The 19,650-nt window shown below is 41.1% G+C and overlaps 1 protein-coding gene across 3 annotated transcripts in view; it reads left to right on the forward strand.

Annotated features, from left to right (window-relative positions):
* Positions 1-19,650, forward strand: part of MKLN1 (muskelin 1) — a 93,259-nt gene that overhangs the window by 57,833 nt on the left and 15,776 nt on the right. For all 3 annotated transcript variants that reach the window (XM_005530975.3, XM_088054739.1, XM_088054738.1), the window contains 3 exons: positions 7,855-8,067; positions 9,940-10,161; positions 11,702-11,831. In XM_005530975.3, coding sequence (XP_005531032.2) covers positions 7,855-8,067; positions 9,940-10,161; positions 11,702-11,831 — 565 coding nt within the window. The remainder of the gene's footprint in view (positions 1-7,854; positions 8,068-9,939; positions 10,162-11,701; positions 11,832-19,650) is intronic.

Raw genomic sequence — 19,650 nt, forward strand, 5'->3', positions numbered from 1 at the left:
ATAACCTCATTTTAAATACTGAGCGGCTACAAATTATTTCCCACTATTTGAATGCTTGAAGATGTGGAAGCTTTTTCCCCTTTCTACTGTCCACTGGCTTGTAAGATGTCTTGTTTTACTGCAGCATGATATCCATGGCGTTATGCATTGCTAGAAGGCTTTGATGATACCTTGGTGTGAGAGCAGGGTGCTCAGGAGATCCAGGAATGTGTCTCCTCCACTGGCAATTCCTCTGGCATTGGCTGCCAAAGCTGTTTCTGCACTGTAGGAAAACTCAGCAGCACAGCTGTCAAAGCACAATGTTGGTGCTTTGGAAAGTTCAGCTGAGAGGACACACTTGGTCTTTACAGGTGCCTTGATCAGAGCACATCAGCAGCCAGAAAAACACGTGTTAATTAATTCCTTTATGAAAATACTCTCAAATTAGTTACTTCTGCAAGCAGGCTGGCAGGAAGGCTAATAAACAATAATTTCATGAGAATAGAGTATTATCTGTTACTGTAAAAATGTTCATGTGCTGCACCCAGTCTGTGCTGTGATAAACCTGTGCTGATCCCTGAAGGACAGAGCAGAGACTTGGAGTCAAGTTCATGTCAGAATGGAAGGGCTGGGCTGTCAAGGGTCATCAAATCCAGCCCGCCACTGTCATAAGGAGCGTGTCGTATGATCTCTGAGCCTGATCATTTGACTTATAAGCTCATTGAACCGTCTGTCAAAAATAGAACATCAGGCCATTTATTTTTTTAATTCTAATTTAAGCAGGGAAAGTCTCTTTGTGGCAGGCTCAGCTCAAGGCCACGCAGCATCAACAGTGGGAAATTAGGACTGTTCCAAATGCGAGCGTGCTTTTAGGAAGGGGAAAAGGAACGCTTCATCCTGTTTAATTTTGTTGTTTTCCCACCTTGAAGAGATGTGCACACAAAACTGTGTGCTAAAAGCTGCCTCTGTCTTTAATCTGCTCCATCATGTCTGAGTCAGATGCCCAGAAAGGACTTTGCTGGTAAATCTATCCCGTGGCATCGCTGTAGGAGGGCACTGGTAAGCAGATTAGCCATAGCTCAAATTCTGTGTCAACTGCCTGACTGAGGGTGCCTTCCAGGTCTTGGCTGTGCCTGGACTTATTAATAGTTAATTATAACTTTTTAATATCCAAACCTAATATTTATCATAAGACATTTAACTCTCTTGTATGAAAAATTGTGTCAATTCATGTCTTTCCACTACTGGTCCTGAGGAGTTTTCAGCATCATGACTCTTAGATAGATGCTGGTCTATTTCTTAGGCCTCCCAAAATATTTATTGGCAGAATATATTTAATTTATATGTAACAGTTTTCTAGAGAAGCTGTGGCTGCCCTGTCCTTGGAAGTGTCCAAGACCAGGCTGCATGGGGCTTGGAGCAGCCTGGGATAGTGGAAGGCAGGGGAGTGGGACTAGATGAGTTTTAAGGTCCCTTCCAACTCAAACCATTCTATGACTGATGAACTTGCATGTTCTCAGAAATATTCTTTATAACTGGGAAAGCAGCCTTAAAATTAAGTTGGAATATCAATTACTTTTATAAATACTAGCAAGAATCATGGAATGTTAAAGGTTGTAAGGGACCTAGAGATCATCTAGTCCGAAACCCCTGCCATGGGCAGGGACACCTTCCATTAGACCCAAGTGCTCTGAGCTCCGTCCAGCCTGGCCTTTGAACTCTTCCAGGGATTATTTGCAGAGTAATTTAAAGAATGGAGTATACATGGAGTATCCAAAATATGTTTTTTGGAGCTAAACTCCCATCTTATAGTCCTAGAAATATTCAGTCATTTGCTCTTATCTACCCTGTGTGGCATGCAAAGGTTTTTAATTCTAGTGCTGGAGCTGTCAAGTGTTGGGCATCAAATGACATGGGTGGCACTGATTTCTGCCGTCATACAGAGTAGGAAGTTGGGATTTGCTGTTTCAGGGAGAGTCTTTCATGCTGAAGAAGCCCTTACTGAGGGCTCTGAGCCTCTGCCATGTGCCTGTGCTGTGCTGCTCTGGCCTTGAGCATGGTTGTGATGCTCCTGTTGTGTGACTGAATGTGCAGGACCCTCCCTCTGGTGGTCTGGTGCTCCTTGCACATCATCGATGATTTTGTGGGTGATAGGAACGATACATCAGCCCCCAGCTCCTTCTGTTCTGTGTTGAGGGACCGTACAAATCCTCCATGCTACCATAAAATAAAAGGAATAGATAAATTATTATGTTTCCTGGCACCTTTAGGTTATGCTAAACTTAAAATGCCTTCTGTGAGTAACTTGTATGGGATGAAAGTGATTTATTTTGTTGTATGGCTGCAGTTGTTTCTCTTACTGAATTTAGTGATCATCTAGAGCAAAGCAAATCTTTGCTGCAGCTCAGATTAAACATTTTGGGAGCGCATTAGCTGTAAACTGGCATTGATAAAGCACTAACAAGCTCTAATCTTAAAGCACATGGACTTGAATTAATGCCAGGAATAATATGCATTTCCTTTCGTTTTCAAGTTTGTGGATAACTTTCCCCTTTTTTTGGGGAGGGTGGTAGGGGGTGGAGGAGGAAATGAATTACAATCCGAAACTGGGAAATGAGAGCAATTAATCTCTGCAGTTGTGTGCAGGCAGGAGGGACTATTTGTTGCCTGACAGGCCATTCTCAGGACTGGAAACAAAGTAGGTTGTTTGTGTCTTTTTATGTCCTCGTCCTAGTTTGCTTTAGGACAAGAGCATTTACCTCATGACGCTTATTTTTGAACTTCATACTGGAGGCAGCGTTCACATTCCACTCAGTCTTTTACAGGACCAAGAAGGGAGAATTAGTCAGCTGTTCTTTGTTTTTATTTCCCTGACTCTTGAAAAGGATCCAGGCTTGCTCCTGAGGTTTTTCATCTGGATTGGTCTGAATAAAACAGATTTTTCTTGCAACTGAAACCCCTTTATTTGCAAAAGGTTATGATAACCAGAAGAAGCCAAGCTCCCCCAGTTTTTGTTTGGGATGGGCAGTGGAACCGGCTTCCTGCGGTCATGTTCACAATAAAGGAAGTTCATAGGACACTTATTTAAAATCAAAAAAGCGAAAGCTGTCATGTTTGTGCCTTAGTGTAGCATGCCAGGATGCTGTTGCTAAGATGATGCCTGCTGATTCTGGCATAAATAGTGATTTGAGCAGGCCCTGCCCTAAGGAGTTGAGTCCCAATCCTTTCTCCCTTGTATAGGAACAAATCAATTATTCTAAGGAGGCGGTGTTGTCTCTCGGTGCTGTTGTGTTGCTTTTTGAAAACGTTTTGTAAGTTAGTCCTTAAGTGGGATAATTGCTTTCAGCATTTGCAAGTTAAATGAAGAAAGCTCTAATTAGATTTTATAAAGTGGCTTAGCATGTTGAGAAGGCTTTTCATAAAGTATACTGTGTATTCACATGGCGTTGCACAATTGAATTTCGTGTAGCACTGACGAAACCTAAAAATCCTATTTGGCCCTGGGTGCTTAAAGGATTGAAAGCCTGCCTTAAGTGCTCCTGGCCATACAGCCTCTCTTCCTTTCCCCACCATCCCACCCTGACCAGGGCGTTTATCTGTGTTGTAGAGACTGGAGGAGTTGCGTCAACACCAACCTGTTTGAGGAAGAGTCTTGGAGCTGGGCATAAAGCTTGGTGTTTTGTATCGCTTCCAAACAGGACCCTGCACATGCTGTTTAATCTGTTTTAGCTGTTTACTGTGCTGTGCTGATTGTCTGGTGGGGCTGGGTGGCACAGAGCCATTTTGTTCAGGTCAGTCCTGGCTCTGTGTGGGCTCTTACTGAGTCCCACACAAACTCAACAGTGCCTGTGCTTAGCAGTTTTTAGTATTGTTTGGTGTCCTGTAGGTTAGAAATGTGATATGCTAATGCTTTCCTCTTGCCATCACAGCCTCGGCAGCAGCTGAGGCACTGGCCAAAGCAGCCTGACACACTGCTTGCCATCTGAATAAGGACTTAGTCCAGTCACAAGCCCCTTTCACGTGTGGTTTCTGCAGTGTGTGTGCCAGGAGCTTTCTGATGAGAATTGGAAGGAGTCCCCAGAGCCAGTGTTTGTTCAGGTCATTTGGGTGCTGTTGCTGGATGTGACTTTGAGAGTCATATGGAAGATAGGCTCTGTCTGAGAAGTGGCACCTCTACTACCTCAGTCAGTCAGGTGATGAAGCTTCATCTGCAAAAATGTGGATTCCACGTGTAACAGCTTAGAAGAAACCAGATCTAAAGTTTATATAATTTTTATTAATTATAAAATCACAGAATTGTTTGGTTGGGATGGACCTTGAAGACCCTCTTGTCTCACCCCCCTACCATGGACAAGGACACCTTCCACTAAGCCAGGTTGCTGAGAGCCCCATGCAGCCTGGCCCCGTCTTGAACACTTCCAGAGATGAAGAGTTTTGCACGGATTTGTTATGAGTTCAGATGATCACAGACGATCACAGAAACAATTTGTCAAAACTGTGACTTGGTGATAAGGTCTGAATTGGAAGAAGGGCATAGGAATCTCTAGTAAGATCCACTCAGCCTGGGACATTAATTAATGGATCGTGACCAGCCTATATTCTGGCAGAGAGACAAAAGGTTATTCTTTTGCCCTCTAGCCATGCTTGATCTTCAACCTTCAACTCTGGGTTAGAGAGTCTTCTCTGTCATGGTTGGTTTTTCTCACTCATTGCTTTTAAAGGGTCAGATTCTTTGAACACTTGTGGAATCAACAAATTTTCCCATTTGAATCTGCTGGATTGCTATGTCCATGACAAGTTGTGGCACTATGTTTTTTGTGTGAACAACAGGCTGCTGTTGTAACCACATGGAGCACACGGCTTTGGATGAACATTCGCAGCCACCCACGGGCACTTGATTCATCACATGTGCCTCAAAGCGTTTTACTCTTTTGTAGTGTCTTTGTAAATGGACTTTGTGTCCCTCTTTGAAGTACTTATGAACTGCAAGAGCTGCCATGGTCAAGCTGAACTCAGAGGTGAACACAGATTTAAGCATTTCCCCTTTTCTTCCTTAAATGTCAAACCAGTGTGTATCACTGTTAATGGAGTTACTGATTTTGGTAAACATATAGGCTAAGGAAGAAACTTTGGCAGGTTCCTTGTGATCGTGTGAGTGGTGTGCAGGCAGAACTCCAGTTTTCTTTGAGAACAGATTTCAAATTGGATGAAGTTTCCTGTATTACAAGAGATAGTTCATGCTGTGGCAGGCTCTGCAGTTTGGTGGAGCTGAAGTTTTGGAGTGAACTTGAGGTGAAGAAGATCCTCTGTAGAAATGAAATGTTAGCCTTAACTGCTCTTTAAGAAAGCAGATATTACTTTGTGAGATGTGGCCAGGACGTAGTTAAAGAAAAAAGGCATTTTTCCTGAATTCTTTTCTCATTTTAAAATAGTCTTAGGAAATCTGTATGTTGCATATTTAGTGTAACAACTGTGTTGTTGGTGCCAGTGCCTTGAAATGGGTATTGAGTTGTGAAGTGTCTCAGCCTTGTATCTGTGCTCAGACAAATTTTGGTTGATTATGTAGCTTTTCGTGACAAGGCAGATCTGGAAATTGCCAAATAGATTTACTCCTGGAAGTGCCAAAGACATTATATGAACAAATTTGGGAAGATTAAATTTAGTACACATAGTGGTGAGAGATTGAGGGGATGATTCTTAAATTGTCCAATCCATTAAAAAGGTGCAGTGACCTGCCAGAGGGGAGGGTCAGGAAGCACAGGTGGGTCTTCACATCTCACCTACATGGGGGCTGTGCCAAGGCAAATAGGTGCTCATTGGTAGGGGACTTGTGCCATATCCGTCTGTGTCCCAGTTCCATGGCTTGGGATGGACTTTGCACACTGGGGTGATTTATTTGTCATCCAGGGGCTGCCTTTGTGAGAGCACAGATTGGTGCTTCTCCTGCAAAGGAACTCCCCCATGTGTTTGGAACAGGGTCCTCTGCAAGGTACTGGTTTTGTATTTTTCTAGGAACAAAATAAATTGTGTTGTTGCCTTCTGTGTCATCTTCCTTCATGTGACCAAAGGCAATCAATGAGCTTTTGCTGCATTTCAGGATTTTATGCTAATGTTTCACTGCTATCAGTACTTTTTTTTATTTTATTTTTCGGAAAATAAAATTATCTTAATTACCCTGAAGTAACTAATCCTCAAAGCTGTAATCATTGTCAACATAATGCTTCATATTTACAAAATACGAACAATTCAGTTCACCTCTTCATGTGGTCTTTTGAGTTACTGTAAACAGTTTCCTGGAACCATTGCTTAATCAAGAAATTGAATTCTGTAACATGAATAGTAAAGGCTTTTGACAACAAAGATGTAATGCTTCCTTTCTTGTTTTATTCAATTTAGTGATGTGCATTCCATTAGTGTTTTTTAAAATTCCACTTTAAATTTCAGTAGAATTTAAGTGAAAGGGTACAATTATGAAGATCTTTTCATAAGGCAATACTTGGTAGCACACAGAGCAACTGTTTATTATTAAACTGTGATTATTTGGTATGATATGTCTACTCTTCTTTAATTCTTCAATAACAGTTTTAAAGATTTGCTATATCCTTGCCTACTTGCCTGTTACTTACTTTTGAATATTTTTTAATGGATTTTTTGGTATAGAATCCTAGAATGGTTTGGGTTGGACAGGACCTTAAAGATCATCCCATTCCAGCACCCTGTCATGGGCAGGGACACCTTCCACTGTCCCAGGGTTGCTCCAGGCCCTGTCCAGCCTGGCCTTGGACACTTCCAGGGATCCAGGGGCAGCCACAGCTTCTCTGGGTAACCTGTGCCAGGGCCTCACCACCCTCACAGGGAAGAATTTCTCCCCAATATCTAATTTAAATCTGTGCTCTGTCAGTGGGATGTCATTCTCTGTGTCCTGTCACCTAGCTGTGACTACAAAATAAACTACAATATTGATCTACACTCTTGATGTTATGTTTTTCTTTTGTCTGATATTTTGGACATAAGACTTTGCAGACTGTGATTTCTAGTGTTTTGGTGTACCAGAATATCACTCTCATGCTTCAAGAAAAAGTGTATGAAGTGTATCTCATCTTAAAATGAGATTTGGGAAGCAGAAAGGAAACTGCCTAGATGACTGCAGTCATCATTGTAATGTCATTAAATAAATTACTCCATGATTTAATTTGAGCACTCCTGGATGGCTTAAGCCCATAATAATTTGACATGGGGCACTCTCTGTGTTTCTCTTGAAGATCATAACTCAGGGCAGTTTTGTTTACCGTGGGAAACTTTCTTTCAGATGGAGGCTGGGAGGGCCATATCTATTTGTGAAGGACAGAGAGTGCTTTTGTTACCTTCCCAGAGCCATTACGGGATATGATTGCTTGGGGGAGTGTCTGCTTATGATCTGTTAGAAAACAGCCTATTAATAAAACAGAGGCTCTTGTAATAGAGCACTTCTTAATCTTCTTCCTGTGTAGTTATTTATAGGTTGTGACATCTTAATTTGCTTCTCATGTGCATCGACTTCTGTTATTTTAAAAGATCAAGTAGTTTTCACACGCCTCTGAGAATCACTTCTGGGAGAAACTGTCTGTTTTCTAAGGAATCTGACAAAAAGGGTTCCAATCATAAGTTTGTTGTGACAAGTGCATTAAGGTTTTTGCTGGTGTCTTTCTAAAGGACAGAAGTTATGGGATGTGCTCTTGTAGTTATTTCTATATTAATCCCGTATTTGATTACAAGCAGATTTTCCTGAATTCCCCAAGGATTTCTAGTTGCTGCTAATACTTTCCCTTAGCGACCTACCTGGAGCAATATTAAATCCACTATTCTCTTAATTTTTGTGGTCTTTTGCTTTCTCAGAGTGGTCCCAGTGCCAGGTCCTGTCACAAGATGTGCATTGACATCCAGCGACGGCAGATCTACACCCTGGGGCGGTACCTGGATTCCTCCGTGAGGAACAGCAAGTCCCTGAAAAGTGATTTCTACCGCTACGACATCGACACCAACACCTGGATGCTGCTGAGCGAGGACACCGCAGCAGATGGAGGCCCCAAGCTGGTGTTTGATCATCAGGTCAGCCACACTCATCCTCCTCCTGCAAATTCTCTGTGTTTAAAAGTCAGTTTTGATTGTAGTCTCTGTGATTTTGAGGTGCTGTACCAGGTAACAGAGCAGGGGTGAAGAGGATATGATCTGTACTCAGTTAAATCCTAATAGCATTGCTGCTCAATGCCACTGGCTGCTGGTTCTCCAATCAAACCAAGTCAGAAGAATCATAAGAACCTTTGCAAAGAAATGCATTTTATTAAGACACATTTTATTAAAGCTCAAAGCACAGTTCATCTGGTTTTAATCAGTCTCCTTGAGCTGGGTTTGCAGATCTGCCTTGCCTGGAGGGCCTTGGGGAGCAACTTGCAAAGCTGTGTGTGGTACCTTTGGAAGAATACTCCAAGCAAGCTGCTGGAATGAGACCAACACAGGAGCAGGATTCTTTCCAAATCGGTTACCTTTAAAAATTGTAGAATGTGCTTTCTTTGGAGAGCTTGAAACACCTTAGAGGAATGGCTACTAATCCTTTAAAAAGTCACATCTCTCCATGTGTTCAAATTGAAAACAACTTTACTTACGTTGTGTTCAGTGGCTTTTGTTTACTTGAAAAAGGTATTTTGTTCTCAATTGATTTTCTTTTTATGAAGCATCGCCAAGAAACAGCACATCAGGACTAATTTTTAAAGCAGCCCAAGATCAGCTTTTATTGGTACTGGCTGTTTTGTAACCAAAGCTGTTGTTTGCCAGCACAATGTGCCTTTCTGCTGACACCGAAAATTAAAGATATGCCATGTCTGCAGAACAAAAGCCAATCAGTCTTTCTGTTCTATTAATAACCAATGCCAGTCTCCCAGGTGTTGGGAAAGAGGCACAAGGAAATTGTCAGCTGGCAAGGCTACTCTGGGTACCTTGCTTGCCTCTTGAAATGATTCCTTTTTCCCAAGTTCTGTCTCAGGGAAGAAGGGCCTCACTGACTTCTGTCAATCTGCAGCTCTCCCTCTTCTCTCCCTCAGCACCTCCCTCAGGTTTTTATTTAACCTTCAGAAATGTGCTGCACTAGAAGTGTTTTGTGTAGGCTTTGCTGAGTAGCATCTCTGTCTTACTGTAATCTTGTCTGTTTGTTGGTTTGGTTTTTTTTTTCACCCTCTCTGGTATTTTGTAACCCTCTGCTTTGCACTTTGTCTGAAAACATCACCTGGAGTCAGGGGGTTTGGTTTGATTTGTGCTGCAGTGCTTCTCACATGTGCCATAACCTCAGTTTAGGTTTGGAGATTAAACATATTTCTGCTGCACTCCCATGAGGAATCTTTGGCCGAGTTATGCCCCCACTCTGTGTTCCAGCAATGGGGGTAGCAGTAAATGTGTGCTGGGGATGGAATCTCAGTGACAAATCACAGGCTGATTTTTGCATCAGTTGATTGGTGGGCGGTGAATTAGCAGTGATTTTGAATTTCTCCCTTGCACAGCCATTGCCAGAGGTGATACTCTATTAACTCTGGCTGTGAGGATGTAGCTTGAAAAGATCCTCATTGATTTTTTTCTGTGGAATCTGTGGAGAAGAACCCTGTGAATCCTCGTGAAAAACCCTCAAGTACTTTTCCCAATGGGTTTTTTAGGTGATGAAGGGTACATTTATTCTATTCTTTTGCATATTAAATGGCATATAGAAATTAAACTTGTGTTTTAAATTTCTTTTATGAGATTAAGATCTGACAACCATGAAGATGTGTGTCTTTTTCTGTTTGTTGGAAGCTCAGGAGCTGGGCAGAGCACTGTCTCAGCTTAGTGGAGGCTCTCTTGCTTTTAGGAGAGGGGTGTTTAATGTTAGATCTCAGAGTGTTCAGGTCTTATCTTGCTTATCTTGCTGGCTTAAAACTGCTTCCCTGCTTCTTGCAGATGTGCATGGATTCTGAAAAACACATGATTTACACATTTGGAGGCCGAATTCTGACCTGCAATGGCAGCGTGGACGACAGCAGAGCCAGTGAGCCCCAGTTCAGTGGCTTGTTTGCTTTCGACTGCCAGTGCCAGACGTGGAAACTTCTGAGGGAGGATTCCTGCAATGCCGGACCCGAGGATATCCAGTCCCGGATAGGACACTGCATGTTGTTCCATTCTGTAAGTATCCACACCCTACTTTGATTTATGATGGCTGACTTTAATGAGAACATCTGGTTTTGTTTTTTCTTGCAAATTTTGTGCTCTTTAATCTCCTTAGTGATGTGTTGTCTCAGTTAATTCAATGTTTGCTGACATTTTGATGCTGCTTTGGTAAATGCAGGAGGTGCTAATTCAAGTTTTGGAGCTTTCATTTCGTGGAGCTTTTCCAGATGAATAAAATTTCAAGTAAAAATCAAGGTGAATTTAAGAGTTGGTCTTAATGGAATAATAGTAAATAGACCCAAAGACTGGTTCATTTTGACCTAAAAAATAATTATTTTTAAGTTAGTAGAGCAATTTAGAAGCTTCTGGTGTGGTAGATACTGTGTTGTTACTGGAATGGGATTTAATGGGTGTGTATTGAGTTGCACAGGCCTCAGAGCCTTTGGTGCTGGAGCATCCAGCTGCTCTTTGTTGTCCTGAGCAGCTGCAAACAGCTGTAAACAGCTGGGATTATGAGCACTCCATCCAGAGCCTCATGGAGAAGCAGAAAGGTGGGGGTGAAGTGTATATAGCATTTTACTTTATGTTGGGTATTAGAAACCACCTTCCATTGCCTTTCCAGTTGTGTTCATCAACCACATGTGTATTTAAGAGAGCTAAAGAGAATTAAAATTAATGTTGCGACATTTAAATATTTACTGATACCATAAACTCAAAACCCACCAATTTGAAGAAATTGCTGATTTTATTTCTCCTACCCTTTCAAGTGAAAGATCAGAATTTTTACAGTGAATACTGGGCTTTCTGAACTTTCCATTTTGTTTTGAATGGTTCTTTAAAATCTGGTGGAAAAACATATTGCCACACAAAATTCTGCATGAGGTCTTGAGGATCTTTCAAGTAGGTGTCCGTGATAAATGGAAGAATACGGGTTTCTGTAAGCACAGGTCATGGAAGTTTAAGTCCTTCTCTGTTTTCTCAACCATTTGAAAGAAAAATAATCTGCCTCTTACGGACTTTCCACTTGGCAGACTTGAAAGAAGCAATAAACCTGTTATTCTTGGCTTGCTCCTTGCCATTTGCCTTTACTGAATTTATTAGTATGCTGGTACCTGTATTTCTCCTATAATCTGTCTTTTGTTCCTGTTGTGTTTTTAACTGTGATTTTATGATGGATTTTGGAGATGGGGCCTGTTAATTCTTTAATAATAAACTTGAAAGATGAGCTGCTGCTTTAATGTTCTGAAGTTAAAGCTGGATGAGGCAGGGCTGCATCAGTTACCTGTGCACAATTATGTTAAACTTAGTAGAGACATCTCTGTTCCTCTTTGAGTCCATTAATGGCTGCCCCTGGATCCCTGGAAGTGTTCCAGGCCAGGTTGGATGGGACTCAGAGCAACCTGGGATAGTGGAAGGGGATAGGAACTGGATGGGCTTTAATGTCCCTTCCAACCCAAACTACTTAAGATTCTATGATAAATATTTCTGTTAATGATCACAGTTGATCAACATACTGTCTTGAACTTGTAAAGACTTTTTCTCTCCCTCATTCCAGAAAAATCGCTGCTTATATGTATTTGGTGGCCAGAGATCAAAGACTTATTTGAATGACTTCTTCAGTTATGATGTGGACAGTGACCACGTGGACATTATCTCAGATGGCACAAAGAAAGATTCAGGGATGGGTAAGAGGATAACTACATAATAATTTCATAATTTTTCATTTCTTTGGTACAAATGAGAAATACACCATGAAATACTGTGAAAGGGGAAATGTGTAGGTGAAAGGCCTGGTTCAACCTGTGGGATCAGGTTGGCATCTTTAACTAACCCTCCATACCCAGGTAAACTCCACACTAAACAGATTAATCTTATACCAGCTCTTCTGTCCTTTCTGTCATCTGACACTCTCCATCTTGAGCACAATACAAATAATTGATGCATGAAACCACACAGCACCTCAAAAGAAAAAAACCGAACAGCAAAATAAGAACTAAGAATACTTCTTCTGGAAACTCTATCAAAGATGAAAAAAAAAAGCTGAAAAAAAGCCTTCAAACCTGGAAAGGAGAAAGTAAATTCTTATTTTTCTGATTTTTACCAAGTGAAAATTACCATGAGATAATCTGCAGAAAGGCAGGTAGGGTGCTCAGAGGTAGAGAATGGGAGTACAGGGACAGAAGTTATTTGACCAGAAAGATGAGACCAAGCTGTTGTCCTGTTATATTTGTAATAAATATCAGAAAGGAGCAAAAAAAATGGAAGAGGAGGGAGAGGGCTTCAGTTCTGTGTAATTCAGAGCACTAGAGCTACATATCCTGTGTGTAGTTCTGTATGACAGAAGTCTTTAAAAACACCCAGAAGGCCTATGACACAACCATAAAGAACTGATTTCATGCCTTTTCTCCTCAGATGACAGAGAAAAATGTTCCTTTCTTCCTGAAAAGCATTTCTGCATGTATAAGCACATCAATTGCCTGTTAAAATACCCTGCTCTTCATCCAACAAGTCAGAATTTGAAATTTGAGTTGCACTGTGTACCACTATGGGACAGAAGTTACAGGAATTTCTCAGGTTTTGTATATTCAGTCCTGATCTCTCCTTCCAGTTACTAAAAACCTCAGGAAGGTAATTAATCTTGAATTTAGGCTGCCCTCCTCCTCTTGATCAGGCTTAGCTTTTAGCAAGTAATTTTGCTAAACTTTTGAAGTGAATTATTTGTGGTGATGAGTTATTGTTTGCTCATTAATTTAGTTATGCCAATAAGAGAGAAAAGTACCCAAGCTCTAATTCTCTGGGGTCATTTATTTACTCAAGTGCTTCCAAGAAAGAACCAGCTCGTACTGTTGACAGTCTCCTTTTTTCAGGTGTGCAGTGCCTGATGCTGCTCTGCACACACCCACTCTCCCTTTGTTGTCCTTAGAGCTTTTAAAGAATTGATTTTTTTTTTCCTCCAGGAAATTAGTAACATTCTGCCATTTTGATCTTTTCAAAGATCGTGTCTTCATAGCCAGAAGCTTGAAAACATGTGGCTTTAAGCTGACACCTTTGTCTGCTTTAGATTTAAAGGTACTGAGTTTGTCAGGACACTGAACTCTGCTTTTCATACATGAACTGTTCAGTGAAGTAAATGAGAAATTAAGTAAATTTTTAGCCCTTCTCCCCATTCCCACGGGCCCTGAAGTGATGAATAGAAGAAATTTTTATTTTTTTTTAATAAGAAAATGACTCACTGGAAATAATTCACAAGTAGATTTTTTTGGTTTACTGTTCTCCTGTGTGTGGAAAGTAAACAAACAGATTTGAACGTTTCCATTGCTTTTTAAAGAAAATGCTGGGATAATTTGCATTTTAACAGGAAGAGAACAAAATGCTTATTACATTCAGACAGCAAATGTTGACAGCACTATTTTCACCCCAAAAAAGCAAGTCTTTATTGTGCTCTTGTTAGGTAGTGATACACCATTTTGATCTGTCTGAACAAAGTGATTGCCTGCCTGGTCGCTTGAAGTTTTAAGCTGCTCAGTGTGATGAGTCAAGTTGAGGATGCCTGACCTAAATGTTCCTATAAAGTCCCATGATTACATTTTGTTCCTGGCTCGCATGTGGCATTCAGTTCTATTCTTAGTTGAGCTATTTTGATTTTTACCCTTTCTAAAAGAACTTAATTGTGCATTTGTTTAAATATCTTGTGGAGTAGGGAGATTTTTTTAAAAAGTAGTGAAGTGGATAATAAGGATTATCAGTAACACAGAGTTGTTGCACTGCTTTAAAACCATGGTAATGATATGTTGGTTTTGCTGCTCTCATCTTCTGAGATATTTGTGCTGTTCAGCATTTCTTTGCTTTTGTTTTTGCCTCTGATGTTGATCCTATGACCAACTCCTTGGATGGCTGATGTGTTTGGGAATGATGGGTGATAAGTATCACTTAAATTTTCTTAACTTGAAGTAAAAGACATAATTTTAGCAAATTTAGACATGCAACTGTGGTGATGTGTTGGATGTGAAGGAGGACAACAGAGGTGCAAATTAGAGGAATTTTAGTTCTATTGAACAGAGTTTGTATTTGGAGGAGAGGCAGAAATGTTTATGTTGATGGACACACTTCTAGAGCAGTTTTATATTTTAATTGCTTTAAAGAAGCACATAAACAACACTCAAGCAACAAACCCCACCCCCAAGCAGAAAAAAATACTGTGTATCTGAAGCATACAGGTGGTCTGGAGATGCCACCAGTCCCAGGTGTCCCCAGGGTTGGACTGGGAGCTTTCCTGAGTCCCTTAGTGCACAATCCATGACTAATCATGGGGAGTCATTCCAGCTCTGAGGGAGCTTGTGGCAACACTTGTGGTCAAGGTTCCTGTGATAATCCCCTCTGGCCCTGACTCAGGTGGTGTGTCAGAGCTGCTGAGAGGGAGAATTCCTTGTGCAAGAGGATGTGCAGAGCATCTTAGATCCCTTGGCACTGAGTAACTTCCAAAGTCAAACGTGAGCAAGCCCTAAAAGTTCTTGTGGTTTGTTGTAGTGGTCAGGTGGTTCTTAAGGGCAGCCTACAGATGGTTTTTGAAGCTCCCAGTGAAGCTCCCAGGTCTCTTGTTGGGCAGGTGCCCATTTCACACACAGAACTGTGCACCTGATGGATGGGGAATTTCATGGATAAGTACCACGGACAGAGGCAACACAGCCCAGCCCAGGAAACAAGGCAAAGTCAGAAAAACATGAATCAAAATAGATAGTACAGCTGGCTCAGCATGGCTGGCATCCAGCTCAGACAGGCAGTCTCAAGATGCTATTTTCATCACCTCTTAGTGACACCTGGCATGTTGTGCCTGTGTTCAGGTAAGGTCTTGCTCAGTGGCCAGCACATTCCCTTGCCATGGAAGCATTTTTGTTTTGTGAGGGACCTTATGTGCTTTTTATCTTGTGATCTGCTTCTCAGAACTAATCCCCAAATCCTTTCCCCTACCTGTGGAGGTGAGGAGGGGGACAGGTAGTCACCAGATCCTAGGGATGCCTTGCAGAGCTGCCATAGCTCAGAATTCCATTCACATTTACTGACTGGTCATTTTTTTTCCAAAATCTCAGAGAGACCTGCGTGTTGGGCATTGGATTGTTGCTTTGTCAACATGACAACCAAACTGTTCAGATGGTCTCCTTAGCTGCTCCTTGGCAGACTGCCAGATGCAGTCTCATCAGGAAAAATCCAAGAGGATAATCATTATCTTGCTGTGTCAACAGCTGGCCTGGTGCTATCACTCACCACGACTTGCTCCATTACAGTCTGGGGGAGGTGCTGCTTCCGCTTTATAGGAGCTACAAGGAGTAGCATGGAATAATTTGCAGACCTACCACTTTTTAAATATTAATCCACTGGGAGGTGCCAGGTTCTGGTGAGCAGCAGTATCCATGTGATGCAGTTCTCTCCCAATTTTATAATCACGAGGTATCAGAAGGAGGGAGGATACTTGTGAATTGCTTGCAGTGAGACTGGCAGTCACATGTTCTGAGGGTTTCATAACTCAGGTAGCACTAAAACCCTGTCAGTGAACTTGGTCCCTTATTTATCCTTCATGAATTCTTCGGGCATGGTCCGTAGACTATAAATTTATAGAATTGTTTTGCCATTGTTGTGTTTCAAAGCGAGTTGAAAAATTTGCTGTAGTATCCCCTCAGATGTAAGAGACAAGATTTAATTTCCAAAATGCTGTCCAGTACGATGAGAACCACATCTGTGTAACCATAAAGTTGACTTCACGTTACCCAGAGAAGCCGTGGCTATCCCTGGATCCCTGGAAATGTCCAAGGCCAGGTTGGACGGGGCTTGGAGCAATCTGGGGCAGTGGAAGGTGTCCCTATCTGTGTCAGGGGGTGGGACTGGATGATCTTCAAGGTGCCTTCCAACCCAAACCACCCTAGAATTCCATGAATTTACATTTTCTGCTTTGCAAGCTCTGTCTCTGCACAAGCTGTTTTCTTCCTTCAATACTGGCAGCAGCCAGGGCTGTGCTTGAAACAACTGTAGCTGTTTGCACGCACAAGCCAAAAATATTTAGCTGGCTGAAATGATCACTGTTATCCCATAAACTCCTGTAAGCAGGGACTGTGGTAGTGGGAACTACCTGTTCCATGTCTCTTTGGAGAAAACCTTTTCCCATGTGTTGTATTTAAATGGAAATTACACTGTACAGAGCTCCACAGCATCTCCTCAGAGCTTGCTCAGGAATTATTGCTTGTTTATGGAACTGGCTGCAAACTCCAGGCCTGTGTGGCTGAATATTGTTTTTAAATACTGAGGCCATAAGCTTTTAATTTTTGCTGTGTAAATGAATGGAAATACTAAGTTCCTGAGCAAGGATTCAGACTTCTTATTTTCAGGTAATTACTGCCTTTCTACCCTGGGCTGGTCAATGAGATTAAGGGGGAAGAAATTCTAGACTAGATAGGAAGAAAACAGTCTTCTAGACTTTTAGGGATTGTGTTGTGTTCAGTGATTTCTCTGAACAGCTTTTCCTCTTCAATAAGTGATGTATTGCCATAGGAGCCGAGTTAATGCCACGTAGCCACAGACCAGTGTTCAAAACACCCAGGGCTAAGTCCTCAGTCACTGCTTTGTCCTTGGAGCTGTTTGCCCACAGCTGACCCAACAGGTGCCCTGAAAGTTGTGGAATTGGTGGGTGTTTGCTCCAAAGCTGATCTTGCATCTCCGTGAAGAAGCACAAGTGAGGGAATTTGTATGGAGCCTTTCTTCCCACTTCTTTCACCCCTTGGATCTAGTACATTGCAAATAACAGATCTGGAAGTGCTCTGGTTCTCACCCCTTGTTATTTGACTTTTTTCTCCCAAGTCCTAAAATTTAAATAGACATGTCCTTAGCAATCAATTATTGTCACTGTTATAGACCCATTTTTACAGGTTCAATTTTGTTGCCAATGCAGAATTAGATTTCCTTCCCAACGTTATTTTGTTACCTAAATGTCACAAGTATTTTTCCGATGATTCCAGCCTGTGTCCCTCTCTAATACTCTGACCATTCTCGTTTGAATTCTGTCCAGCATTTCTTGCCAGTCTGCTGCACTTGCAGATGATGAACCTCTCTTACCCCCTAGTGGAAGTATTTAAGTGCTGAGGTTTTTATGGAGCCTTTTTGCTCTGTCAAGGATCAGACTTCCTTGGAAAACATCTTTTTGATGTTTCTGTTGGGTTTAAAACATCACAGCCTCTCCTGCTCACTGTGTAGTATCTTGTCTTACTGTCTATTTATTTTCATGGACGTGTTTATCAAATTTGTGTTATGGGGTTTTTTTTAATGACACTGCATCCAACTTCCTCATTTTGTCCTCCTCTGCAAAAGACCAGATGTCAACTCTTTCTTGCCTAAGGCACTACTGAAATGCAGCTTCTACACAGTTGCTTAGATAGGTCACAGAGTTTATGTAAGTTACTCCTTGTCTTCGGCCCTTAGTAAATCTGGGGATTTATATTTCTGATACTTTTCTAGGCATTCTGCATTTCAAACAGTCTCAAGAAGAGATTGATTTACAATTGAGGGAAGCCTGAAATTACTTGACTTGAATCTGGGTTTGATTGCAGTTGCTGCAGATGAATTCTATTCTTAACATCAAGAGGAAAAAGCCACCAGCACTGAACTTTGGCAGCTTTTCCCTCTTTCATTATTTAAATAATAATTTCAGCTTCGGGAAATCGAGCATAAACGAGATACAAAATTAATTTATTTAACAACATTTCAGGAGGAGGGATGGGACTTCCACAGACAAGTTTCAGATGCTTTGAGTATCAATGGTAATAGAGCAGCTATGTTCCTCATGATTATAATAATTTTCATTTCAATGAGGTATTAGTGCTCTGAAGATTTGCACAGGGTTTCTTTTTTTGTAATATTCCCGGTGTGGTCTCAAATGTTCAAAGCAGCAGATAGGGTTGCAAAGACATTTTCCATGTGCATTAGCATTGCTGATCAAATTTAGATGTCTCTCCTGCCAGAAATGTCTCAAACAGGCCTTGAATTTAATCCTTTTGGGTCAGCAACTTAGTCCCTGACTATGCAAACAAACACATTGCACGATACTTTTCAAAAATTAGCCATTTTTCATCTATAGTCGTCTTTCTGTCTCAGTTTCCTTATGAGGCGACTTTTACAGTCTTCATTTGCCTTATTTAAAAACTAAGTTCTTTGTGGTTTGCAACTAAAACAAAGTGTGTAGTCATTGTTGTGTCAGTGTTAGTCCCTTATTTTTCTCTCTTTTCTACCATCCATTTGCTTATAAACTGAAATAATTTTCCTTTAAAACTTCATGGCAAAATTGGAGGTCAAACTAGACAGGTTTATGCTGATGAAGGCTCCAAAGCCTCTTCCTCCTGTGAAATCATAAGGAAGGATTTTGTCAAAGGGAGTCTGATAATGAGTTATCCACGTATATTCCAGTTTCTATTTAAATTTATATGAGAATTAAGCATTGAATTTTTTTTTAAAGAAATGCTTAGTTTTGTGGTATTCCTGAGTTCTTTAGTAGGAGTTAAAATTGTGGAAGACCAAATTCTACTCAGAATTTTTAAATTCCTTTATTGCTTTCCTGGCCTAACAAATGAATAGAGTGAAGTGTGAGAATTAAACCAGTTACAGAATGGATTTCCAAAATACCATTTTGTGTATTCCGCAACGGCAATATTAAATGTTTTATTAACGTAGGGCTCGTTTTCTAGGCCGTGGGTGCAATTCAGTTAATTGGAAGGAAGAATTTGCAAAATACAAGAGTTCTGAGAATTTTTCGTGCCAAAATCTTGACCGAAGGCCAGGAACCTTTACCAGCCTTTGTAAACTGACCCAGAAAGAGAAAGGAGACAAACAGGATCTGTAAACAAAGATCACGTGCCCTTCACAAATACATTTTGGAAGGATGGTTGCCTAGGGAAACAGGAAACGGGGAATTACACAACAAACAAAAAGGACTGCCAAACAAATTTGCTGACCTTTTTTTCGGGGAATTATGATGAAAACTATTGGAATCTGCAGGATTTCGCCATATTTCTAAATCCGAAGGTGGGACAGAAGAATAGCTTGGTAATTATGCCACAAGTATTCAGAAAATACAAAAAGCTTCTTTGACATCTTTGTCTTGCAAGATTGTGAGCTATAGAATTGTGAGGTCATCTTGAATTTTTTGGAGTTTCCCAGCTTTTGCAATTAAGCTTTCTGGAATCAATGTTTCCTTGTACAGATGAGATAATAGCAAAATCACTCCATTCATTTTTTTTAGGGTCATCTGGTCATTTAGCTCTTTTAGGGAGCTTAATCCTCATTTCTGAGCTGGTAGTCTCCCAAATGGCTCTATCCATATCTTTTCCTAGGAAACAACAGCTCTTAGAATGGTTTGTTTTTTCTTCCAAGAGTCAGAGATAGCAAGAGAAGAATTTTCATTGGACTTGGCTTTAACAGGGAAGAAGTTGGCCTCTGGATGATGATCTGCTGAATTGCAGGGGGCAG

The sequence above is a fragment of the Pseudopodoces humilis genome, chromosome 5, assembly GCF_049639895.1.
Source record: "Pseudopodoces humilis isolate 2021_Gansu_Grassland_sample_001 chromosome 5, ASM4963989v1, whole genome shotgun sequence".
In the NCBI taxonomy this organism is placed as follows: domain Eukaryota; kingdom Metazoa; phylum Chordata; class Aves; order Passeriformes; family Paridae; genus Pseudopodoces; species Pseudopodoces humilis.